At 36.7% G+C, this 26,709-nt stretch overlaps 1 protein-coding gene across 3 annotated transcripts in view; it reads left to right on the top strand.

Moving 5' to 3' along the window:
- The window catches only part of CBLB (Cbl proto-oncogene B), a 131,042-nt gene that overhangs the window by 74,639 nt on the left and 29,694 nt on the right, over window positions 1–26,709 (top strand). For all 3 annotated transcript variants that reach the window (XM_057373918.1, XM_057373916.1, XM_057373915.1), the window contains exons 5-10: window positions 7,782–7,938; window positions 11,725–11,846; window positions 13,938–14,075; window positions 15,603–15,690; window positions 17,916–18,047; window positions 21,807–22,010. In XM_057373918.1, the coding sequence (XP_057229901.1) occupies window positions 7,782–7,938; window positions 11,725–11,846; window positions 13,938–14,075; window positions 15,603–15,690; window positions 17,916–18,047; window positions 21,807–22,010 (841 nt within the window). The remainder of the gene's footprint in view (window positions 1–7,781; window positions 7,939–11,724; window positions 11,847–13,937; window positions 14,076–15,602; window positions 15,691–17,915; window positions 18,048–21,806; window positions 22,011–26,709) is intronic.

Here is a 26,709-nt window from a genome sequence, read left to right as displayed (position 1 = left end):
CTCTAGGAGGAATAAAAATCCAAAACATACAGTTTTCATGAGTCCAGTTTGTACTTGAAAAGAAATTTTTTTTTTCACTGCTCTTCTTCAGTGAATGGGGAACTTTTAATTTTGTTGGTCACATTTGTCTGTCTGAATACATGCTGCAAAATTGTGCAGCTACAGCTAAGTTGTTTTTCCTGTTACTAGTAAGTGTCATAGCATGCAGTCTTTTTTCTGGTTTGAGCTAGTCAAGTGTATTTCCATGTGGCTTCCATGTCATGAGCAAAATAAATGGTGAGGCTCTTTCAAGTCTTGGGTCATACATCTAGCTGCTCTTTGGATTTCTGTTGAARACACTGTGTAGAACTCAGCAAGCAATTTGAAAAGCTGCCTCAGAGCAAAGTGAGATAACCACATATTCTTGGTCTTCAAACACCTCCTCAGCTCTCACATTTCTGGTACACCKCTAAAAAACTCTAGACAATGCCAGGAGTTGGAGAAGCTTGGCTGGGAGGGAATACTGTGTGAGAGCAGCAGATAGATGAATAATGGAAATCATCAGCCCTCACACAGGCAGAAAGGAGCAAATAGTCAAAGTCTTTACAATTGCAAAGTTTTTCCACTGTTGTATGTTTCAGAGGAAAATGGGAAACCTTGGAAGTTACAGGATGTTTGGAAGAGATCTGGAGACACTAATGTGGGGTTTAGGACTGTATAGAGGGGATTGATAAATCAAGGTGGGAGATAATGAGATTTTGATTGTCTGTGTGCAAGGAGAATGGTGCTAATAGCAGGATGAAGAAAGAAAAAATGGAGGTATTGATTTCTCTGCAAGGACGAAGTAAAACATGTATCCAAATTAGGGGGTGGGTGAGGAGGTCAGCAGTGTTCAATAGAAGGCCCAGGATGGTTTTGGTGTATTGATTTTGTCAAGGAAGCCAACAGAGAAAACATATCATGGAGATGAGGGGACAGACAGTTTGGATTTGCTTTGTGAAAACAAAAATCAGGAACGAGTGAGAACATGTCAAAGGCTGAGTGACTGGAGTAGGTTCTCTCTGGCATTTTCAAAGGCTATGTGGACACAATTGACACAACCTTTATCTATACCAAGAAGGAACTTGATAATATCAAAAGCAGAAAATGGTGAAGTTAAGAAGATGTGATTTTTTTTTTTTTAATTTGTACTGATTGATGGACTACAATGATTGGAGGAGGTGTTTTTAATGGAGTGAATCTTCACCCCTGTTCACTATTAGAGTTGTGCTGGAGCAAGTGCTAGTTAAATGTACAGCTGAACAGTGATGTTAAATGGAACTGTGAAATTGTAAAGCATTTAATCAGCAGTTTCATTTGTTTACAGATACTTCAGGAACCCCCCAGTGGATTGTAAATACGCATATAAAACACAATCTGAGAKCATCTTCATTATCCACATTTTATTACTGTGTAGTGCTTGATRAGAATTTCCCCMARTTCCTTGCTCATTTSAATARCACATTTTTTACCAGTTTTATGTTSTGAGTAAAAATGTGCAAAATACCACTGGGAGCAATCCTGAACTGAGGAGGAGAGTGGGTGAGATGACCTAACAGATCTTCCAGCTTCTGAATTTGAAAACTACAGTGAAGTCCTGCAGGACTTGGTAACTATTGAWATTTGTGATTTGTGGCTGTCTTCATGTTGCAAAATGAATCAGCAATAAAATGTCAATATTCCTAGGTTTTCATTTTTCTGTAGTTCTGCCATTTATTTTTAYTTTTAAGCTTTTATTCTTCATTGTGAGAGTTTAAACATTTTAAAGGATTTCTGTTACAGTTTTCAGATAAATTGATTTCTCTTGACTTTTTAGTTGCTGAGGAAATAGAAATTCTTTCGCTGTTGGGCTCAAAGACATTACTATTTTAGTTCTCCCATACTTTTTTTTTCCAGATGAGGCTTGAAATGTATTTATTTTTTATTGGAATTTATGGAAGAATGTGGCTATTGATTTCTCAATAGYAGCAGTTTAACAGTGTATTTCAAATTGATATTCTAAACTTTGAGTAGTTGTGTGGTCAGTGCTTTTTGGCTCAGGATAGAGCCGACACAGCCTCAGTGGTTTGGGTTCACAGAAGAAGCAGTAAAACGGGCAGACCACAACGCACAACTTATCTGACAGTTAAATGTTTCCAAGTTCAAGAGACCTCMGATAAGCTAAGTTTTAACACCTTGTTAATCCCCTTAATTTATTACTTTATTTTCTGTTCTTGCTGCTGATAGTGCCCAGGAGCCCTATTATTGCCAGAACAGTGTGAAAATACAGTCTGAAGAGTTGGTCCTGACCCAGAGAGCTACAAATCTGAGTATGAGCTGAAGTGTAAAGGGAAGSCAAAGAGATGAAAGCAGAAGAGGCAGTGATCCAAATGCCATTGCCTTCATCACTGTCGAGACAGGTGTCTTGAACAACAGGAACTTTTCTAGAGAAGGAAATGAACAGGAAAGGGACTTTAGCAGTGTGGTTCCTTCCTCGGCTGCTCAGTAGCACAAGCTTATTGATAAACTTGTTTAAACCTGAGCTAGAGACAGAAGGTGTTGTTCCTGAAGGAAACACAAATCTCTCTAGATCTTTCTCCTGCAAGATGAAAAAATTTGAATAAGACAACAGATACTATTATAGAGAAGAGCTAGTCAGTGGAAAGTTGCAAAATAGGATTAGAAAATGGAAAAGAACAGTCTTCACAGCTATTTTGGGTAGCTAAGAATAAGGTAAAATTACAGGTACAAAAGATAGAAGATAGTTCTAATATGTGGCACACAAGATGGTGAGACAGGAGAACAGATTCTCAATGGATAGGCATGAGAGGCAGTGTTTCAAGTATAAAAGGATGTGCAAAAGCATGAGTGTGCTTTGGGTTTGTGGTTACAGATCAGAGTTGAAAATATAGAGAAGTGTATCCCTTTGGGGACACTTGAAGAAATGCAGACTTCCTGTATCTCTGAAGGAACTTGCTGTCTCTCCAGCAATGTCCAGTTACACGGCTTTGGAGTGGATGTTTTTGGCGGTGTATTTTCCTCGTTTCATAAGGATCATTTTCTCTCCTTTAGCTTCTGTGTTCTCATTAGATTTAGATTCATCTGTATTTGTTCTGAATGATGTCATTATTTAGCAATTGTACTGGCATGATGTGGCAGAATTCCTTTTTTCCCTTAGGACTGAACTTCTCAAGCCTTCTGTGTGTCAGTTATTTGCTCTGCAGCTCAGAGGCAGTGAAAACATTTGGCCTCTCACTTAAAACTGAAGCAGCAGTCTTAAGAAAATGCYCTTTTCAGTGGTGAYAAGTCAAAATCCACATTGCTCACTGCAGACTWACAAAGAATGTTGTTTCTATCTGGGTCAGTATTTGCTTGAATATTTTTGAGATTGCTTTGGAAACAGTAATGGCCTTTTCATGTTGTATTTTTTGGCAACATTTGAGAGAGTCTCTTGCAGACAAAAATGTTCAGTGTAAGTTATACAGGTACTTGTTTACCTTCCTAGACATTCTTGTGGACTGCCCTGGTTCGAATGGCAGCAGTGTCACTTGACATTCCAGGATAGCTGCRTCTCTGCAGTTTTACACAAGTGCTGTACTCTTCATGCTCAGGAAATGCATGCTTCACCTCCAGGTTTATTTTAATGTCTTTTGCCTTTTCATAATGTAGCAGCATTTGGGGAGTTAAAGAAAATCCTATATCCACATGATGAGGGCAGGAGGGAATAGAGGGCCTGAATTCCTCTGCTAATTTGCCTGAAAATCACATGCTAGACACTAATCCTTTTCCTTTAAGCATTTGGAAGTTGCATGGGTAGTGTTTAAAACACTGTATTTGAGATTATAGAGTCATACTTCACATTGATGTATGCCAACATCAATAAATAGATACCATCCTATGTAACAGTACTTTTGAAATCTTATACTTCATTTAGARCACTTTCGAATTCCTTGTTCTTCAAATACACTTACTAGTTTTACTATTGCAGAAGAAAGGGACAGAAGTAGTGTCATTTACRCTGGCATGTGGAGAAATGGCTTGTTTTAGGATTTTTGACAGGAGGAATGGCTTATTTTAGGGTTTTTGACAGGACTCTTTAAGAAGACAATCTCCAGTAAATACCAAGATCCAGATAGTTTTGTTGATTTGAGAGGTGCACGGAAAACCTCTTCAGGAAATATTTTTCAGGATAATTTGKTTTWTTTTGKTTTCTTTCTTTRAATTGGCATGGGCTTGCTTCTACACTAATGATGAGGAAAGGCAGTAAAAGGTCACTGTGTGTATTGTTTCCTAAAAGTTTGGCAGGTAGAGATTAGGATTTCCTAGTAAAAGGTCATTCTATCGCTTTACTGCTGTACATTGTGGCTTTCTTAATATTTTTGTTTCCTTCTAATATTATCTCTCTGATGATTTTTGAACTAATAGAGGGTTGCAATAAATTAAYATGTAGCACAGTAAAGGTATGTACATGTACTTTAGTCAGATTTTTTTTTTCCAAGTTGTGTKATAAAAAGAGAAACTGTTACCTAAGCTCTGGGTATATCTGTTTGTAATGTGTGTATATGCAGTAGGGCTCTAAACTTTGGGCATCAGACCTTTGAGGGAAGTACAGTCACTGTTTGGTACCATCCTGCTATATGAGAGACTCCCCAGAACATTGTCTCAGCTGGAGCCAGTCCTGGGTACTTCTTCTGCAGGGGATTGCTTATGTAACTACAATTAAATACCTGAAATACTGAGACACTGCACTTCCTCGGCCTAATTCTGTAGAGRACTAATGTTACCAAGACATCAAAYCACATCTTTCTGATGAGCTGAGGCAGGGCTGACTGACTCATCTCCTAGACAAGTGTCCACAGGTTCAGCCTAATAGCATGAGGCATGTACAGAGTATCTGCCAGCCTCTACTACAGGCTATCATTATGACATGATACGACAAATATTATGAGGACAAGGATCCCTGGAAATATTTATAGCAGATAACCTTCTATGGTTCAGGAGCTGAATGTGGCAGGCAGTGGTTCATTACTGTCTGTAATGATTTTTTTTTTCTTTCTATAAGGGTACATATTTTATGTATGTAAACATATGTATATTTAAATAACATACATTTGTGTCTAAACATGCTGTTAATTAGGATAGTCCCAATCGCAACCTTGGTTTGATAGGTCCTGTTCCCASTGCCCCAGCCACTTCCTCAAACAATTAAAATAACTTTAGATTTGAATAATGAACAGGTGCCTTCACARGCTGTGTATTCCCTAAAACACAAGAAAGCAAGAGCAGTGAAATGTTAATTCAAACAGAAACTCACCTTGCCAGCCATCTCTGGAAGCTTCTTTCATTCTGTGTGCCCCCCCCAGATCTCTGTCTGCCASAGGAGGGTGTTTCTCAGGGTGCCTGAAAGGTCACTGGGTTTCAGTGAGGCAGGAGCAGGAAGAGAGGATGTTTCAGAAACCTTCACCTTGTGAAKAGTCAGTGACACCAGCATTTAGAGTGGGTGTGTGCTGTCTGCAAGGTCTCAAAAGATTTCAGCACATGTGTGGWTAAACTGGAGAGAGACACTGGGGGAGAAATGATCCCTGGCTGGTACTGTTTCTAAGTATTTAGGAATGGTAACTCTGTAAAATAGCTCCTGAGAAACAGGAGTTAATGGGTTTCAACAACCAATTCACACCTTTATTTAAAAAAAAAAAACCAGAAAATACCTATTCCACAAAGCTGCAGGAAAAAAAAAATCTGCTGAATTTAATGCATTTTAAATTTGGGCCACCACTATTCCAAACACTTGTTCTTGGAGAAATCCCAAAAAATAACCTTAGATGTTATTTCATTAGCTAATCACTCATTTCCCAGCATCTGGTTTCTGTCTTAGCCAAAGTACTTGCCAACAGAGCTCTAAAAACATTCTCCTGAGGACTTTTGTTTTCTCTGTTGCTGGTGGAGTTGTGGGGGTGCAGGGTATTAGTGAATAGATAGCCAAAGATCTACTTATTAATTGCACCTAATTAATTGCATCTAAGAAACTGTCTTGGGCAGGGCATGAAAAACCAGTTGTTAAGGTGTAGTATGGCAGTAGTCATATCTGATAAATGCTCTATTGTTGTTTTTGTTTAAGRATTATTGTCTTAACCTTTAAAGAAACTCAAAGCAAGAAAACAACAAAAATACCAAAAAACAACAACCAAATAAAAGGCTCACAAAACCCCCCAATCAACCCTCAAACTTTTCTAACCCCATTCCAGCATGATCCCAGTGCTGTAAMCACTTAGGGTGGTTTATAAAGAGAATCAGAAAACATTTTGGAGCCATGGTTACAKGAGCTAAATAAGTAGTAGGCACTTGAGCTAAGACTGTAGCACCAAAAAAGCGATGACTTTTGTAAGGTTGTTTTTTTTTTGTCTGAATTTAGTGCAATGTTTCATTCTCTCTTTACCCTAATAAAAATTTGATGTGCATTCTTTCTTAAATGGCATCTGATGTGGTATCTCTCTTCAGCTCTTTGTGGTTTCCTGTTTTTCAACACAGATGAAAGTATCTGCTGAGATCTATTAAACTTCCCATTTTGTCATTTATGACTTTCTCAATACAAGCCTGCATGTAACAAGTAGATTTCCTTGCACTTAGAAATTACTGAATATCTTAATAGAAATACAGGAATGTATTTTTAGTGTCATATTGCAAATCACAAATTTCAAATTACTTTARGTTAGGATAACTGCATGGTATCTATTAATGCAGGGCCAACTTGATGCAGTTGGTTGTCCTCTTCATACTAAGTATTTTACATTTCTGCATGAGAAAATAGTCAGAAAAACTTAGGCAGTTTAAACTAACAAAATCTACAGGAAATATCACTGAGTTTGTGAGGCACGTGTCTTTTGTTGATATAGCGGTTATTAGCAAAATACTACTAGGAATGTGGGAGATCTTGTCCTGAATAATTATACATTGGTTATATTTTGGTTAATTAAAATATTTTAAAAATATCAGTGTGTGGCAGAACATTTTAAGAGAAGGGGTTATGGCTTGGCAAAATTTGGATTTGACACTAATGACACAAGAATTGCTGTTATCGAGAGTGATAAGGTGGAGCACATTCAAGTGATCAACCTTATCCCAATTTCCAAATGCAAGTTCACAGTCGGTAAAAAAATAAACCTGCATTACCTTCAGCTGTGCAAGTAGAAGCTGAATCTGACAGGACATGGCTTTGTGTGTTAGAAAGGATAATTCTAATTTCCTGTCTATTAAAGTCAGTGTAACTGTCAYGGTTTATGACAAGGCTCAGACCGCTGTTGGTGGTGTCTGGTTGATTGTTGTCGTGTTGCTTGACCACTGTTTATGAGCTTTAGCTAAAACAAAAATCATGCCACTGTAGATATTGAATTGATGCTTATCATTCTGGGAAGAAAGGAGTTCTTCACCAAGCACAGAGCTGGTCCTTTACTTTATCTCTGAAAGGATGTGAGATTGGTTACAACACCTGCTTGATAGGGTATTTTAGTTTCTGCAGTGTTCTTTTTGTTGTCCTCCTGAGGAAGGTCACGTATTTATCATTGTGAAATAAATGACACTTCACCTGTGTTTAAAGGAGGGTAAACCATTCTTGTATTTGCTAAGGCTGTTTTTAGAAAACTTAGTTTGTCTTTTTTTTTCTCTGTAGAGAAACCAATTTAATGTTCAATTTCACTTCTTTAAAAGTTCAGTTCTGATGTCTAAATGAAGTATCAAATCCTAAATATGTGTTTTTATTGAGTTTATTATTTCTACCCCTCCCACAGAACTATAGTGCCATGGAAAGTGTTCAGGCAGTGCCTTCATGAAGTTCATCAGATTAGCTCTGGTTTGGAAGCAATGGCTCTTAAATCTACTATTGACTTGACCTGCAATGACTACATTTCAATTTTCGAATTTGATATCTTCACTAGATTATTTCAGGTAAGATTTGAAAATTTTAGATACTTGTGTGAATTTGAGAAGCTTAGTGCCATGAGGCAAAGAAACAGGTTTTTTTAAAAAAACCTGGAAGAACTGAAATATTGTGATTTAGAGATAAATTGTACATTTCTTTTAGTCTTTCAGAGGTGTTTCAGGCAACAGCACCCACATCTGAAAAACTGAAAGCATCCAGCAGCACTTAATTTCTGCACACATCTAGTGTTATTACAATAACTTGGTGTTTGTTGCTTACTTATTTTTCACCACTTTTAAATATATTCCTCGGAATGTAGACCTCCAGATAATCAGAGTTTTAGTTTGTTTTTTGTTGTGCTTTTATATCTACATATACTTATATGAGGTGTTTCTACAAACACACAAGGAAAGTTATATATTACTTTCTTTTAGGMTAAATGTAGGCCTCTTTTTTTCTGAACATATTTTTGTCATTAATGCTTTGCTGGTTRTTTACAGCAAGGAACTATATTTGGGAATAGGTCTAATTATATTACTGTTCATATTTATCTGAAATAAACTTGCTATGTATGTTATGTGCCTGTTTGAACTTGTGTCCCTTCTGCAGAAAATACTTGAAGTATTTTAGTCAATATAGAAGGTTGTACTGGTTTGCATGCATATTAGATGGATTGATTCTGAATTTATCACTTTGGATTTTTCTTTCTTTATAGAACCATTGAGATATACAACCATTTATTTGATAATTTATTTTCTTTACCCTGTGCAGTTATAAACTTATTCAGAGGCTCAGGTTTTACCAGGGAAAGTTTAGACTGGATATTAGGAAAAGTTTCTTCTCTGAAAGGATTGTTAAGCCCTTAGGACATGATTTGTTGGCTGCAGTGCTGCATGAACAGTTGGACTCGATGATATTAGATGTCTTTTTCCAGCCTAAATGAATATATGATTATTCTTTGACCTGAGATATGTTCAAAATACTGATTTTTCATCAAACCCTAGGTTGATGTTTGTTCTGTTTTCTGCATTGTTCTGTGCTAATTGTTGCTTGGATGTCCTAGTTTTACTGTTGTGGGAAAGTGTGCCATTATGAAGTTGATATTAAAATTGGGCAGGAGGTGGTTAATTAACTTAGTATACAGAGTTTTGATTTTGATTATCTCTTCTCCATTCTGCGTCAAAACTGTCACAGTTGGAAATGTTAATGATGTCAGCAATCTCTGTTTAATTTAACCACAAATATTGGTGACTGACTTTGTTTGTGGGGCCACTGCTGGTTTGATTCATTACTGTGCCTTGTGCCAGAAGGGGATCAGCAGTATTGACACACATAAGGGGAAAAAACTGGTAAGGCTTAACTTCTAATTCAACAGAGAAGTAGAGAGATATTTTTTGCCAAACAGATTAACAACTGGTGCAATAGCTGCATAACTCTTGAAACTGAACTTGCACTGAACTTGGTCTGAGAACCTCTCCCAGGAGATTACATTTCACTTCTCTAGTTTTTAAACAGCTTCTGTAACTATGTGTGCATACACCCACAGAGAGAAAATCCCAATTAAGTAATCAAAATACTGTTTTGCCAACTGTGGGTTATGTTACAGAAAAGCTGCATTTGTAATGAAGGTTATTCACAGAAGAAAGCCAGACTGGTTTTTGTGGAGATCCTGTGAAAGTGAAGGTGCTCCCCCTGCCTCCCCACTGTATGTTTGCACAGCTTTAAGTGTTGTGTTCCCTGACAAGAGAGAGGATTAGCACAGCAGAGTGTCTGGATGGTCTGAAGGACGTTCAGTCTGGTACTGTTAATGTGTCCTTTGGTGTGAAAATACTTCCATAGAAGAGAAAATGTACAAATCTTGTCCCATTTAGCACTTTTTTTAGTTATATTCTGTGTACACAAGGCCAMCTGTGAATTTTTACCTTTGARTGGTTTGGGTTGGAAGAGAGATAAAGATAGCTATGTTCCAACCCTGCTGCCAGGGGCTGAGACACCTTCCACCAGACCAGGTTGYTCAGAGCTCCATCCAACCTGGCCTTAAACACTTCCAGRGATGGACATCCACAATTTCCCAGTGCAACCTGTGCCAGTGCCTTAGACTGAAGAATKTCTTCCTTATATCCAATCTAAACCTGCAGTCTTTCAGCTYGAAACCAYCCCCCCTTGTCCTATCACTCCAAACCCTCTCTTGTAGACTCCCTTAGGTACTGGGAGGCTGYTCCAGGTTTCCCCAGAGCTTTCTCCAGGGTGAATAATCCTAACTCTCTCAGCCTGCCTTTATAGGAGAGGTGTTCCATCCATCTGGTCATCTTAGTGTCCCTCCTCTGGACTTGCTCCAGCAGCTCCGAGTCCTTGCTGTGCTGGGAGCCCAAGAGCTGGGTGTAGTGCTCCAGCTGGGGTCTCATGGGAGCTGAGGAGAGGGAGAATCCCCTCCCTCCCCTGCTGGCCATGMTGCTTTGGATGACATTTGGCTTTCTGGGCTGTGAGTGCACATGGCTGGGTTGTGTGCAGCCTGTCATCCACCAGCACASCAAAATCCTACCCATCAGGGCTGCTCTCAATCCATTCTCCACTCAGCCTACACTTCTGCTTGGCATTGCCCCAACCCCATGCAGGACCTTGCCCTTGGCCTTGTTGAACTTGTTGAAGGAGCTGACAAGATGCAGTGTTGAATCTAGGGTCGTTGGTTTTTTGTTTTTTTTTTTTTTCTTTTTTTCTTGTCCTTTTGGACAAATGAAAACATTTCAGGTTTCTTATGGCCTCTGTGCTGAAACCTGTCTTCTATTCCATGTGTCCAATTTGAAGAAGTTTTAATTTTAAGATAAACAGGTGTTTATTCATCTGTGTTTAAGTAGTGGTTTGGGTTCTCCTGGGAAATGTAACACTCTCAAGCAGAGCTGTTAGGATAATTTGCTCAAGCATGTCACACAGGCATTTCATCTCTGTCTGATTAGCCTTTAGAAGTTCTTTTAAAGGGARTTTGCAGGGCACATAAGAACACAAGCCTCTTGTCTTACATCTCTTAACTTCACCTGCCTTGATGTTTTGAGAAATAGATTAAAAATCTGCAAACCACTCAGAGGCAGTTTCTTGACTTTTCAAATGCTGTCAAGGGATGTTCATATATTTGTATTAATCTGCTACTTAAAAAAATCATCCTTCATTTATAGCAAAGGACTGTTCTGTATTCTTTGAAGTGATAGCATATCAGGCTTGTTTCACTGGATTTTCTAAAGCATTTGCTATTCAGGTCAGCAAATACTCAGGTGCTAAATGCTGTTAATATTTGTTTTGTTTTCTGGCTTTAACACCATTATGGTGACTGAAGAAATCGAGAAGTAAAGAATAAAAAAAGGAATGATAGCTCAAATTAGCAGATTTATTATGATTCATTTCTTAGTGTTATTTACCATTAACTGTGAAGGTGCTTCAGGGCCTCTCAAGAATAGCCTTAAATGTGTTTTTATTAAACCATCATGGAGCCATAGTTTCCAGGTTCTAACTAAATACAATGTTTAATATTTTTTGTAGCTATGAATAGAAAGTCTCTTAAATTCAGAGTCTTCATGAAGTATCTTATTCCAAAAAATTGTGCTTGGTATTTTTTGGAATAATTTTTTTGAAGGAACACTTCTAGCAAAGTTGGGTATATAGGACAGTCTTTTGTACCATTTAGACCTGAAGCAAAAGTGTGAATTTTTCAGCTGGAGCTGAAACACTTTAGAAGTTTCTGAAATACAGACTTGAGTTTTATGAGAAATACAGAAGTATACCTGGCTGCATCTCTTTACTTGTTTGTCTCTTCTTTGTAGCCGTGGGGCTCAATCTTAAGGAATTGGAACTTCTTGGCTGTGACACATCCTGGATATATGGCGTTCCTGACGTATGATGAAGTGAAAGCAAGGCTGCAGAAATACAGCACTAAACCTGGGAGGTGAGAGGTTTTGCTGCCTATTGCTTCTCAAATAAACTTGCTGTCTCAAAACTCACATAATTATTTTAGGTTCATACTTCTATTTTGCATAGTTTTGCACTTTATTGAATACTCACTGCAGCRTTGAAGAAGTGAAGTAAAAAAATACTGTGTTAGCACACTGAAGTCTAAATAAGTACAAATAAACAGAAAGAAATTGAAAATAAATTGCTTTTTCTTTCTTCTTCTGAATCAGGTAAAGCCAGCAATGCATTCTTGAAAAGCATATTTTAAAATATAATTAGATTTTCAAAATTTACATGTAATTTTTACTTAATAATAAAGTAAAAATCATCTTAACATCTTCCATGGTAACATTCAAGCTATAAATTTATTCAGGGCTTTTGTGTTCCTTTTTTGTTTATTTTTTTTCTTCCTTTGCCAGTAATCATTTTCTATTGTAAACTCTTTGCCCAGAAAAGCAATCACTCAGATTAAAGATCATGATGTGTAGAGTTTTTAAATAGTTTTTATGTGGTGTTGTACATAGTAAAGTATTGAAAGTATACTTTTACCATGTATGCCACTGTTGTCCTGGGTTTTTTCTTCACTCAGATGGGGAAAAAATTCAATAATGGATTTAATCCTRCATTACTTACTATTTATTTTGCTGKTTCTGTCTTACAGTTTTGAAGCTTTTCCCTAAATTGTCTAAACTTCTTCAGAAGCATGTGTACACACATAAAAGTGCATTGTTTTGAAATGTTGTGAAATCTACCAACAGCTATACCCATATTCTATACTTGGTTTCTTTTGATTTTTAGCAAATAATATACTGTATCTTAAGTAGTAGTCAACTGCATATGTACAAAAATCTTGTGGTTCCAGGAGAATAACACTGGATTTAGCATGATGTTCATGGACACTACTACATAAGTCAGATAACTAAGTTGAATTTGAGAGTGGTTGATATGCTTGGTATTTTCTCTATTATTGATCCTGATGCTGTGATAAATTATCCCAAGTTGCTTTTATGCTSCTTGTAAATAGAGGGTTATTTTTAAGATAGCTTTCTATTGCATATCAGAAAATTACTTTCTGAATTGCTTAGGTGAAATGCTTAGGTGTGAAAGAAGGGATATGAAGTGAAATTTCTTTTTTGATCTGACTAAAACATCCTGCAAGGTACAAGATTCTTTTCAAATGAGTAGTTAATACTTCAAAGTAATGTGGGCCCTATTGAAGGCTGTAGGAGCGCTGTCAAACTGCAGAGAGATTTCTCAAATTAGTTGGGAGTGAAATAAAATATTGATATGTAATTAAGAAAAGCTGCTCTATAACACAGAATTGAGTTTGTGGTCTTTCACTATGAGATGCTTTTCTCAGTGAAGCTTTTGCATGAGATGGTGTCTGACATGAAAGGGAGTGGAGTTTTTACTAAGAAGCACTATACATGCCCAATCCATGTGACTGTAATCTTCCTTTTCTTCTGATTGTGCTCGCTGTCTACATTATGTATACTCCCMGCTATCACCTGTAACACACAGAAGTATTTAAATTTAGTTCCAATTGTGTTGTTAAGATCTCATTTTTCTGAAATAGAAGTGATAKTTCCTCTGTTCACCTCCACAGATTCACATAAAATTACCATTTGCTAGAAGAGTAGGTTTTATCATTTATCATTCCCTTTACTAAAGATGCTTCTTATTTCTCCTTCCATTTGTTCAGGTTATTTGCCTGCATATGCACCAAGGGTGTCTGTTTGTAGCTATGGAGACTTGATAATATCATGCACTCTTCTTGAAGAGGCTTATGGGCATKTCTGAGTGAGACTGTTCAMAGTGAATGTGCAGCTTTCACTCTTRAGATCCAAAAAACAAGGAGATGAGAAATAGGGGGTAGGCAGCTGCTCTTACTTGATTTCTGCCCGTGAGAAACTGGCAGGGTGAAAGATGCAGGTTTATTTAAGGTTACACAAAGAACTGGGAATCTGACCCAAATGTTCAGGGACCTAATTCAGTGTCTGAAGCAGAGGCTATCCTTTGCTCTCTTCACTTTTTTTTGCTGAAGTCTGAATTACACTGACTTCTCATTTATCCTGTTTTTGTCAAGCTACATTTTCAGATTGAGTTGCACTCGCCTGGGCCAGTGGGCCATTGGGTATGTGACTGGTGATGGGAACATATTGCAGACCATACCTCACAATAAGCCTCTGTTTCAAGCTTTGATTGATGGCAGCCGCGAAGGATTGTAAGTATAAATTCTTATGGCCACCATGGCTATGAAATCCTGATTTCCTTGTTCTCCTAATGCTTATATAGGCAGTTTAAGATGTTTAAAACAGAGAATTTAAATATGGTGGTTAGCATTCCTTCAGAGTGCAAGGACTGTTCACTTAATTCATTTAAATTACACTTGTTTCTAGTTAATTCCATTAACCAGAGTTACTGAAAGTTAACCAAAGTCGTTTCTCATAGCAAATAAATTCCATGAGAAACAGAATGAAACAGCTGTTGCATTGATYCCTCCTTCCCCCCACAGCTCCCCAAGAGTCCCAAATGCACTTAAGTTTATTGAACAGTTTCTACTTCCAGTTACTCATGTGTCTAACTCTGGACAATGATTTGAAAGCTATGTAATTGCTTTTTTATATATTGTAYAGCCAGAACATTTTCCACATTCTGGTAGTTTACTGAAAAGATTTATAATTATTAGAGAATGTAAGTTTATAGGGAGAAGTAGTACATTTTTACTAGGTTGGCTGAAATAGTAGACAAATATTTGGTGTCACAATCTTTTCACTGGGATACATGTTTTGGTACACCCAATATAAATATATAAAATGTGAAAGGAAAAGGAAAGGCAATTGATCAATCCTCAAAAAAAAAAAAACCAAAACAAAAAAACAAAACAAAGATTAATAAATCTTTCGCAATCATGTAAATTTTCTCAGTCCTACATAGTCTACTATTTTTTTTTTTTAGGTATGATGATTTCATACCTGTAGTAAAAACACACTTGTAGTGTTTCTCTCTGACAAAAACTAAGCAAATGAAAACTGGAGCTGAGAGTATTTAATGTAGAGTGATGTTTTTGTACCTTGTAACATTTTCATTGTGACTTAACCATATATGACCTTTAAAAAAACTCCAAGTCACAGGCAACATCAACCTGAATATGGAACAACTTAGGGTTGCTATAATATTATTTAACCTACTGTTAATTTCCTACATGATTGAAACGCTGCCATCWGTTCTTAAGTCCAGTTTGCATTGTAAATTTCAGTATAGATTCTTGTCATGATGTACACAGATATGCACATATATAACATCTTATGTATTGCAATACACACAAATGTGTTACCTTGTTTTCTGCTGCTTTACTTGAGAGAGTCTAAAGAGTCCCTGAGCATGCTGCTCTCAGTGGGGAAATCATTAAGAATGAGCTCACTGTGAACCAAAGATCTGAAATAATACTCTTTTAAGCAACCCCTAGAAGGTTATCTTGGTCTTCAGAGCTCAGATGCATTCTGGTGGTAGCTATGCAACTGATGTCAAAATCTTTCCTCTGTTTTTATAAATATGCTCGAGCGTGTGTCAAAGTAAATATGTAGCAATTCAGTTGCACTCAAAAGATAAAATAGATGTCTGAGGAAAGATGATTTATTTTAGCTAATGTCTAATGCAACTTATTTTGCCCCTTTAAATGTTATAAGTATGATTTAGCTAATAAAGCTAAAAAAATGTGCATATTTATAACAGTCTTCTTGTGATGCAGCTATCTGTTCCCAGATGGACGAAGTTATAATCCTGATTTGACAGGGTTATGTGAACCCACACCACATGATCACATAAAAGTCACACAGGTATGTTGCAGAGTTTTGAGTTTCTTTGTAATCTTAACTGCTCTAGTAGTGATAATAAGCTTTTATTAAATAATAATATTAAGTTATAATAATAAGTTATAAGAATGAAGATATATTGTGGATAGAAGGGCTTAGGTGAAGAAAAGGGTAATAATCCTTTAAACTGTAGAGCTGATGGTGATGCAGACAGCATGTCTTGGAATGTTTTGTTTATTGTGAGCCTTTCCCAACTGAGAAGTGTTTTTACAGCTATTAAAGGTTTCTCTGATATTTATGTAACAAGTTTATGTAGCTTGTTTTTTATCTTGCTGAAATGGGAAGCAGATGGGAATACAGAAACAAAAGGAGGGTCAAATAATAGTTTTGAAGCCTGAATAGGAATGATAGATGTGCAGGAGGAAAAGTGTAGTTCATACATTGCAAAAATACAAGTTCAAGGGTATCCAGTTCTCTCCTTTTTTCTTTGTCTATCGTGCAAATTAAAAGAGAGATCATGGAAAACAGCAAAAGTAATTAAATACCTAAACAGAGTACTTTGTAGAGATTTGCAGAGAAAATTAGAATATGTAGTTGTRTTATAGTCTTGTTAAGTGATGATGTGATTAATGTGCAGATGTTTTGATAGTCGGGTGGTAGGAAGTAGATACCCCAAGACAAACACTTGATTAAAAATGGTGCTGAAATYAACATTAGAAGCAGAAATTAACACATCCAGCAGACTGGATGACCTGCTGAGTCTTCTGTGCTTCTGGGTGCTCAGTRTGCATTCCACCTCCAGAAATATTTTAGAAACGAATTATTCTTTACCACCTATGGTGTTACCAGAAACACAATTATGAAAATACCTGTTTTGTAAGAGAATTCCTAAAAACTATCCCCTGAAGAAAACTGAATACTTCTGCTTCTCTGACTTCTAGATAGTCAGAGAATTTAGATAATAATGAAAGAATAATGTAGATTTATCAGATCTTTATGTTGTGCAGTGTAATGCCCTAGCCTGTATCTTCACTTTTCCTCAAGAAGCAGCACATGGTCAGTGATTGTTCTTCACAATCCAATAATGGGGTTTTTTTGAATCCATTGAATGAATCCAGTTGTTTCTGAGCATGTAGTTCTGATGATGCTATTTTCTAATTCTGATGATAATTCAACAGAGTCTGAATTATGTGAATGTTGCCTTAAAGAATATAATACTGAAGAGATTTAAAGTTGTCACTATTCCTGYTTAAACTATGAAAAGATGGTATGAAAGTGGCTGCAGGGCTGGGTTTCTGCAGATGGATTCTTTGCTAGAGCTCTGCCATAAGCATCTTTAGGACACTGACTACAGCTGCAGATACGAGCTCTCTCTTTTGTTTTCTTTTTCCTAGCCTCATGTCCCCTCACTTTAGTTAGCAGTAACTGCTTGTTCCCCTGTGACCTGCATTCTGATTATCTTAAGCTTTCAAAATTTGTTTTTTCAAGGCTAAAAAAAGCTTGTTTCAATACAAATGAATTTAACTGTTAGTTCCCCAACAATAACTATTATGAATGTTACACATTAGAATAATATCATCATAATAATAACTAACTCTAGAAAACTGCTCTGGACTTGAGTTTTGTCTATTACTTATTCCTCCTAAAGGTGTTCTTCTGMCTTCCTGTCAGTTTTGTAAGGATGCAAAGTACTGAATAATCTGTGCATGGCTGCTGCCAAGTTAYCCTGCAGGGTGTTCTTGCCATGTTTCCTTCACAAGGGTTGTGTACTTGAACATGCTGCTATACCATGTCCTTGCTGTAGGTAGAAAGCCTTCTTGCTTGTCACTTTTCCATCCAATATTTTCCTTAGTCCTAAACTCATACCAGCAAAGAAAATCCCAGTTTTGGTGCCATTCATTGCTTATTTTTTCACTTAGAACCATATGTGCATTATCTGCCTTTTAGCTGCAACTACAGAAAAGCAGGTTGTGTGCCCTGCATAGCAGTTACATGTGACAAGTCTGTACAAAACCTAATAGGCACAGATATTTTAAACACTTTTTGGCATGAATTGTAGTATATCACAGGTTTGAAGAAGCAAAAAGGTAAGYTGTTTCAGTAACTTTAATGTGGTCTTTAAATAGATCAGTAGGAAGGGTTTCCTTGATTGGTAAGTAAAGCAAGTTGGAAAACGGCATTTGGAGAAGTATATTCTTTGTGAACAAATCATTGCAAAGAAATACTCACTTGACTTTCTTTTGTTACAGGAGCAGTATGAATTGTATTGTGAAATGGGTTCCACTTTTCAGCTGTGTAAAATCTGTGCAGAGAATGACAAGGATGTGAAGATAGAGCCTTGTGGACACCTCATGTGCACTTCTTGTCTTACAGCGTGGCAGGTACTGTCATAGTTTAGTTAGTGGAGAAGAGGATGAATTTCTCTGTTACATTCCTTCTTACATCATGGATATATGTTGACTTTCCCAAGTGCAAGGGTGTGTATATTGAAAATTATAAACTTCTTCATTTTGCAAACCAGAAATCTGTGAAAAATAAAGCTCCAGGAGTCTTTGCAATCTGGACTTGTAGTCTTGCCAAAGCCATTTGCTGCTGAGTGGAAGCTGTTTCCTGAGTGCAGTATCTACTCAGACAGTGCAAGCTGGGCGTTTGGTGCCAATTCAGTCACTCAGGTCACTTCATGGTGTATTTCAAAGGCACAAAGAGGACACATCGCTGCTGGGGTTGGATAACTGACTAGACAGCATTTTATGAGGAGAAGGGATGTCTTTGGTGAGAGAAGGATTCAGTCAGTAGCACAGGTTGTGAATTGACCTGTAGAAAATTAGGCTTTTAGGATGCCTGTGTTTCATGTTAATAACATGTGAAGCACTGAAACACCTTTAAATGGCTTTAGATGGTTGTGGACTAAGAGATTGAACAGAGGTGAAATTCCCTTCTTTCAGTATCATTTATGGAACATCAGAAAAACCCCAGAGACTTCCTGGTGACACAGGTTGGTGTGTTTTGTCCATCTTGTTCAWGGATGCATCAATGTGTGGGAAAAGGGAGAATGGGTACCTTTAGTTCAGGGCAGTTGAYCTGAAAAGTAAAATATAAAGCAGAGGTCATTTCACAATTGTGCATCCTTCCTGCCCCTTCTTCTATGTCTATATTTTATGAGGAGAAGTAAGGCTCATCCAGTTCTCAGACAGGCCTTTGTTCCACAGTTAATAATCAGTCTTTGGTTACAAATGCAGTGAGAAAAATAAAAAGAATTCTTGACTCTAGTCCATTTTGGACCTGGTTTTAAATTAGTTCACCTCAGTTAATGTGTTTTCACTCTTACATTTATGGCATGTCATCAAGTACTACAATTTTCCTTTTCTAATTAGGACATTTTCTACCTAATTARGAAAGCCTCAGCGGCAAACCAACACGATATATCAGGAGTATCATTTGAGTTTTTCTTCCATTAGCAATAAAGCTTTCTTGAAAAAGAAGTACTCTCAGTTTCCAATTTTGTGTTCTTTGTGAAATTTGAATTTGATGTTCCAAACACAAATCTTTCAAATTGGCCRTAGATCAGAAATTCTGAGGAAATTCCATTTGAGGCATACCCACATAAGACTATTTATTTCACTACTAAGCAGCTGYTAAGATGGAACAATGTTTCTCATTTCAGGAGTACCCTTTCTCTATTGTTTCAAGTTTCATTCTGAATGACAGATGTAGAGGTCTGGCTACATAAATCATTGACCTAAGAAATTCTGGAAAATATTAAAGCATCTGTAGTTTTGTTGTTTTTGTTTGCTTGTTCATTTGTTTTTTGGTTTAGCTGACAGAGCTAAGCAGAAGGACTGAATCTTTGTGCTTTTGATTGTGGGGTGTCTCATGGCATGGCAGCAGCATATCTGAGTGCTGAGCAAGTGATGTGCCCTAATTCTGGAGATTCAAGAAGCTGAGGTGCTCAGCACATGGCTGAGAGAATTCAGGGAGATGATGATGACAAAGCATTTTAGGCTCAGAGAATTGACATGTTTGAAAGCATTGGGCTTCACCAGAACATTGCTACCAGCTGTAACTGGTCAGGTACATTTCAGCCTTCATTACAAATATAACTTTTGTATAATTAGTGAGGCAATGAAGAAATATTGCACTGTAACAGCATCAGCTGTTGTGAGCTTCTGGTGGGTTGTTTAATTGGCAGCATAATGGCTCGTTAGACATGCCTCAAGAGATCCAATACAGATGTTTTCACTAAGCAGAAAAAAATTGAGTAAGCAGCATCAGATCTGCATAGAATAATGAGGATGAACRAGTTGTTCACCTTTATGGGGATCATTCTCTTAGATAAGACTTGGTTTACTTGTTTCCCTTTTGTATTATGCAACAGCAGTAAAATGTCATTTTATGCTGCAGCTCTATTGTTTGAAAACTACATGTWTTCTAAAAGGGTATGGGCATGTAGGCTGCATGGTAAGGTTCATAAYGTTCTAAATAAYCTTTCTGAGRGCATGRAAAAGTGTCTKTAKTAATACAGACATCTCAGATATATAKTCATACCATTGAATATGAGTCTGCTGATGTGATTGGTTACCAAGGCTTTTTAAAAGAAAGGATGGAAACTGCTAGTGCAGACCTATTTGACAATACAGGTACAAGAAAGCCTTGAAAACTAAAAGCTCTGTGCCTCCTTGATAAGGCTGTTGTTAGAAAATGAAGCCATAAGGAATGTACAGAGTGAGGAAGGATTTCTGTTCACTTGGCAGTGGTTACTTCAGTAGGACCATATAATTTGAAGATGTCCTTTGGGGTAGTAATTTTGACTAGTTAGTTACAGTGGTACTTACAGTGCTGAAAGTGGAATACATACATCTTTCCATGCAAAATGAAAATCCAGTACCAATCTTGCAAATTATGTCAGGAGACATCATTTATAYTTACCTGGCCTTGTGATACAACTCTTCCACAAACTGTAAAATCATCTGTCAGTTTACTAAGACTGGCAAGTGTCAGGATAAAAATAATGCTAGAAAAAAATTGTTCTTGCATCTCAGAAATCAAAAACTTGTACTTGCTTGATTATATTTCAGTGTAGAAATATATATTTCAGGTTSTTTAGAATTAATTTTGGTGTTCATAGCTCTTTAGCTGTCCACCTGACTGGAAATATGACGCAATGTGATTTCTGATTTCACTTTGAATTATCTGGAGCTTTCAAAGCATCATGGTTTTTTCTGGGTGTGGGTTTGTTCGTGGKKTTTTTTTTGTTTGTTTGATGGTGGGTTTTTCTTTTGTTTATTTATAATTCATATCTATGTTGTGCTTCCTAATGAAAATATTTCTTTGTAGGTGCTTKAAAGATTTTTCTCTGATATTTTTGTTTATTAGTAGTCTGAAATCTGAAGGCTTTTTTTTTTAATTACTGATGAGGAAAAAATACATTCCTGAAATAAGTACAAGAAATTGAATACAGCCATATTGAAAATCATTAAACACATACCATTTAAAAATTTACATTCAAGTTGTTCTTGTTTCTGATAACATGTTAAAATAATTCCTTGTCTTATATAATCTATTGAAAATGTAGTTAAGTCCTGATTTTTCACTTAAATATGAAAAGGCTGTTGTAGCTTTAGGTGCTCTGAATGCTGGTAATGCTGCAGCTGTGATGGACTGAATGTGTTTTTCCAAGAAAAAGAGCTGCACGCCATAAAACTTGCCTGCATTTCCTAACTTCAAATGAAAAAGAAATACTTCATGTTTAATATAAAAGAGATATAATAAAATGCATTATCTCTTTCTACAAACCTCCCCTTCTTTCTCTCGAAGAAATAGCAGAACTGTAAGCCTGAAAGGAAAGGTGTTACTTCCTGACCTGTAATATTAAGACTGTTTTAGTGCTTTGTAGCGATAATAGTTCCATTTTGATGAGTAATTTTTAAGCTTATTCTGTTGAAGAGAGACAGCTTTAAAAATGCAGTCATTTTAAGATTTACTGTAGTTAAATATTTGGTAATCTGTTTCCTGTTTATCCAGTACAAGCTTTTAGAGATCGGCTAAGGATATTTCTATATAGAAAGGTGTAAGTCCTACTTTTAAAATGATTTMTTTTTTTAATATTTTTTAAATTTWTCTACTTTTTTGTCTTGCTGCAGGAATCTGATGGCCAAGGCTGCCCTTTCTGCCGCTGTGAAATCAAAGGAACGGAACCAATCATYGTGGATCCCTTTGATCCCAGGGATGAGAACTCCAGGTGCTGCAGTATCATTGACAGCTTTAGCATGCCCATGTTGGATTTGGATGATGATGATGATAGAGAAGAGTCTCTGATGATGAATCGTTTGGCTTCAGTGCGAAAGGTAACTTTGCAAGTGCTGCACAACAGCTAAACCCAGGTGTTTGGAAACAAASCTGCTTGTAACTTTAAACAAGGAGAGGCTGCACTTCATAGTCTGGGTCTCAGCATCTCACTGAGTAGTCTTGGGATGAAAAAAACAAAATGTGTCAATACTACAGTGTTAAAACGGAAGTTGAATTGGAGGTAAAAAAAAGTATTCCAGATTCTCAGATAATGTGAACTGAAGMATGAGTTTGCACCAGCTGAAACTCTTATCCAAACTATGCTGCTTGGAGAATTCCCTGAGCTTTTGTTTGTCAAGAGCAAAAAATTTCATATACACATTTGTTTTCTGCATGTGTGTATATGCATGCATAGAATGTTTTAGGATTAAARTTGAGTTTCTAAATGGTTTTCAATMTTATTACTTTATAAAAGTRRCTTTGCACCAAATTCATACTGCACACAAGTRGCTTTTAGTTTCATGTGAGTTGTCTATGATTTTTTTCTGTAATTTTTCATATTTTTTTCTGTAATTTAGGTATTCTTAGTGGGAAAAGTGTTTTTGAGATAACCCATATTGACTTTGTGGTTTGGGATGTTTTTTTTTTGTCCTGCAAATGCTCGATGTTAAATTCTGGGATCTTTTCGTTGCAGGAGATTTTATTACTGATAAATAAGCACTATCAATGACTAAAGTTTATTTTATGGTGATAGTTTTCACTGCTGTATTTTAGGCTGAAATAGATATTGTCAGAGGCCATGCACACTGATTTTGACAGAGCATTTTCTAGAATTTACCTTATACTAAGGTCATCTAGATTAAATTGTTACCTTGGAATTAATTCTGTAACATCTTACTTTTCCATTTCCTTATCATTGTATTTGTTTAAAAAAAAAAAATAGTGTTCTTCACCCTCATATCTGAGAGTATCTGTCAGTTAATATACACACTTCTGATACCCTTCCTGACCTCTTAAGGCTTATGAATCATTCTTGTGTTGTGTACGTAATACAACGTGGTCTACCCTTGGGAACAGTTTATCCTTCCTGCCTAGGCTTAAATTGCAGTCTGCAGCRTGACCTCTGTGAGAAAGCCTTGAATTGATGGGCTTTTATAACACTATCACTGCTATGATAAGGCAAAAATGCATTATGCCTTTATCAAAAGAAGGAACAATAGGTTTACTAGAAGAAGTCTTTTTTTTGGTAYCCTTTGGTATCCACCAAGTGCTTGAGTGCTTTGGTGCATTGCTATTTTTGTTTCATTGATTTCATTGTTCAGTGAAAGCAATCTTCATTCTGCCAGCCTCATGAAGTCCTTATTTGAAGTCGTTGAATTATTGCCTCATTTGGTGATTTTTAGCTGCTGTTTTCTTAAAATTGTTACCATTGGTTGTGCAGCGATGCTTTTACCCATACCACCTGTGTATAATTTGTCATTGTTTATATATTCATTTTATTACCAGTGTCTTCATCAGACTTGCCTGTTGCTTTAATCATTATTTTTCCCACTAATCAGTATTTCTTTGGAGCCTTCTAAAAGAAATTATATTTTTCTGTATAACATTATGTAGAACTTTACTTTTTCTCGGGTTTTTTTTTATGTGTCATTAATGCTCTTCATGTGAACATGGTACTGCATAAACGACCATGTTGAAGTAATTTCTTGAAACTATGGAAKTTAGGTGGCAAAGGCAATAATTAAGTTGTTGCAGCCAACCTGCTGCTACAGTTATTATTTTGTAATCTCAGTGAACAAATTTTTCAGTTCTTACTTTTTTGCATGGACTGTGGTAAGCTCTCTCATCATAAATCTGTAAAGCCTTGAAAATCAAATGGGCTGCATTTGTGTCAAATCACCTGGCTTGATCATATGATATTCTAAAAAAAATCTGGCTAGTAGTGAGCTGGGGTGTTAAACTCATTAGAAGAGGAGAGTTTCAGGGCCATGAAATTCTGATGAAAATGAGCTAGGGCTTCACAGTTAGTTGCAAAAATACTCAGTCAGATATCAGAAAAATACCAGGTCTGCAGTTTATCAGTCTGATTTCTGACCTGTACTTTGAAACTCTTCAGAGGTATCTGAATTAAGTCTCTGAAAGACCTCRGACTTGAAATTGCTTTAAGGAAAATACTAATCACAAAGCTGCTTACTCATTCTTTAAAGGAATGAGTAAATGGATACACATTAAGAAAAATGAGTAATTCTTTCTAGGTGTTGTGTGTGAGTCAGGAGAGCAGCAGATCAGCTGTAACAGAGGCCTTAGAGAAATCCACTGCAGTTAGTCTTTTTATCTGCCTCATCAAGCAGCTTGGGTTTTTTGATTTCCTAATTGTCTTCAGATATTTCTTAATGAAAGAAAGGTTAAGAGTGGTGCCAAAAGCCTTTGTTGTTTCCTCACTAAGAAATTTCCAGCCCCACTGTATCAGATTAGCTAAATCAGGTTTTGCTCAAATGTTCCCCTTCTCAGCTCTATACCTTTTGTTCTAGCGAAGCACATTATGATATGCCCATTTTAAAAAATGCAGATTACAGGCTGACATAAATATTAAAAATACCTTCCTTTTTTTAATTTTAAAGCGGGCATTTAAGTCTCTAGTAGAGTTTATTACTTATTCTATAATGTTTCATRTTTAATTGTCCCAATGAATGAAGAGTTCTCTATTGCTTTACCTTGGTACAAGACATAATTTGATACACTTCTTTCAAAAAGAAAKAAAGAAAATAAGGAAAATGTATAGTGCAGGAGTTCTTGCTAAGAGCAAATAATTTTGAATTTGTAAGTGCTATGGTAATKATTTAATCCAAATAATAACCCATGAAAACATAGAGGAGGGCCCTACCAGTATAGGAGACTATGAAGTTTTCAGTACCTTAAAGTGAATTAACATTGTCTACAAACACTTTTTTTCTAAAATTAGATGAAGTTATCTCATCTGGGGAGTTGCTGTCTTCTCTAAAATTATTTTCCTAGATATCTTAATGCACAAAAAATGGATTGATTGATTCACACTGTGCTTTAAATAATTACAGGAAGGTGTCAAGGCTAAAAGACACAGTTTGCCAAGAGTAGGCTTCTCCCAGCATGAATTGAGTTAGGTCAAACTTGATAAATCACGACAACTGACCTTGGCTTTCAAAGTATGGGAGGAGGCAAAGTATTAGCTCCTTTCCATATTATTAAGTTGCCTTTTTTCTGGTAATGGAAGGAGGCATGGATTACATAGTAATAATGTTTTTAATTTCATGACACAAAATTTTAAAATATGTAAAATAAGACTTCAGGTATGTATCCAGATATTCCCTTCTGCAGTACATGCTTCACTCATACATACGTATCAGTTCTTTCTTTCCTTCCTGATGGTACACTTGATGGGAATTCACTAAAATCATGTCACTCAAAAAGAGTACCTTACTCGGCTGATCAGTTGGGAGGCAATGTGCCTCCCCTAGTTCTTATTCCCTTGGCAGTGTGCTGCTGGCTCTCACACACTTAACTCCCTCTCCTTCACATGCTTTTTCTTGGGTCAGCAAAGATCAAATAGGGAATAAATCTGTCCTTTTGAAAACATGTTTACAGTCACCAGTTTAAGTGATGTAAATTTATATCCTCAAATAAGTTTTTAAGTCCAGGTRATACTCATCTGCCTAGGTCACAGCTTATCTTAAAAAGAAATAACAAATATGTGAGTTACTCTTAACCTGATTATATATAAGGAAACTTTAGAGAACTACTTCTGATGTAGTACTGCTTGAACCCTCTTAGATGTCACATGCAATTTGAATTTGCTCCAAGGACATTAACAGAACTCAGTGGGTCAATTGTTAGAATTTATGTTGAATATGCTTTTCATATGTGCCTATCTGGCATAAAAGTATTTGAAGCTAAAACTCTTGATTCAATAGCRTGTCTGTTAATATTTCCATCAGAAAAAGCCTTGACTAGAAATTGTAATCAGTGTTGGAGGCAGGCTTTTTCTTGAACTCACAACTGCTAGGGGCAAACTGATACCAGTATATCCCRGGAATAAATACATCTGATGGAATAACACAAGTGTGGTCCCTTCTGCAGTACAACTGCAAAGTCAGTCACAGCTGCTTTTCCYTTGGCAGAGGTCACGCCAACCAGATGAAGTCCATGTTGTTACAAAGGAGTCTGTGTTCTTCTCCTTAATTGCATCTTTATTGCCCAGGTCTCTGGATGGTGCAGCAGAGCCCCTTTGTGCACTGAAGGTCTGTCTTCTGTCACAGCCAGTTCATTGCAGTCAGTTTGTGCCTTAATCACTTGCTTGTTTTTGCTTTTTGTCATTGTGCTTTCTCGTTGCACATTTTTTTCCCAGTGTATGGAAAAAAACCTGAAATCCCCAACAGGTGACACACAGAAATTTTAGGAGAGTGTACAAAAAAGAGTAGATATTAGTACATTTRTTAATGCCCTGGCATCCWCATGAGATGCARCCATCTTGTTGGCCTGGCTGTCCAYACACATCAAATGATGCARCTAGACAGGTTGGGTGGAGGTACACTGAAAAATTTGGGATTTTTATGCAATAATTGGAATGTGATGGAAACCTGATACTGAATGCTGAGAAAAATCTGTTTGCTGCTGTGGAATATTTGGTTTTGTTTTGTTTTTGCTATCAGTGGATCCAAACAAGGAATTGTTAGTTTGTCCCAGCAAAGCTTTTGCTCTTACTTTAGCATCAAATGGTGATTT

Source organism: Malurus melanocephalus, unplaced genomic scaffold (assembly GCF_030028575.1).
Source record: "Malurus melanocephalus ecotype Western Australia unplaced genomic scaffold, MMel_1.1 scaffold_210, whole genome shotgun sequence".
In the NCBI taxonomy this organism is placed as follows: domain Eukaryota; kingdom Metazoa; phylum Chordata; class Aves; order Passeriformes; family Maluridae; genus Malurus; species Malurus melanocephalus.
Note: the sequence above shows the minus strand (reverse complement) of the source record. Positions and strands in the feature narration are given on the sequence as shown.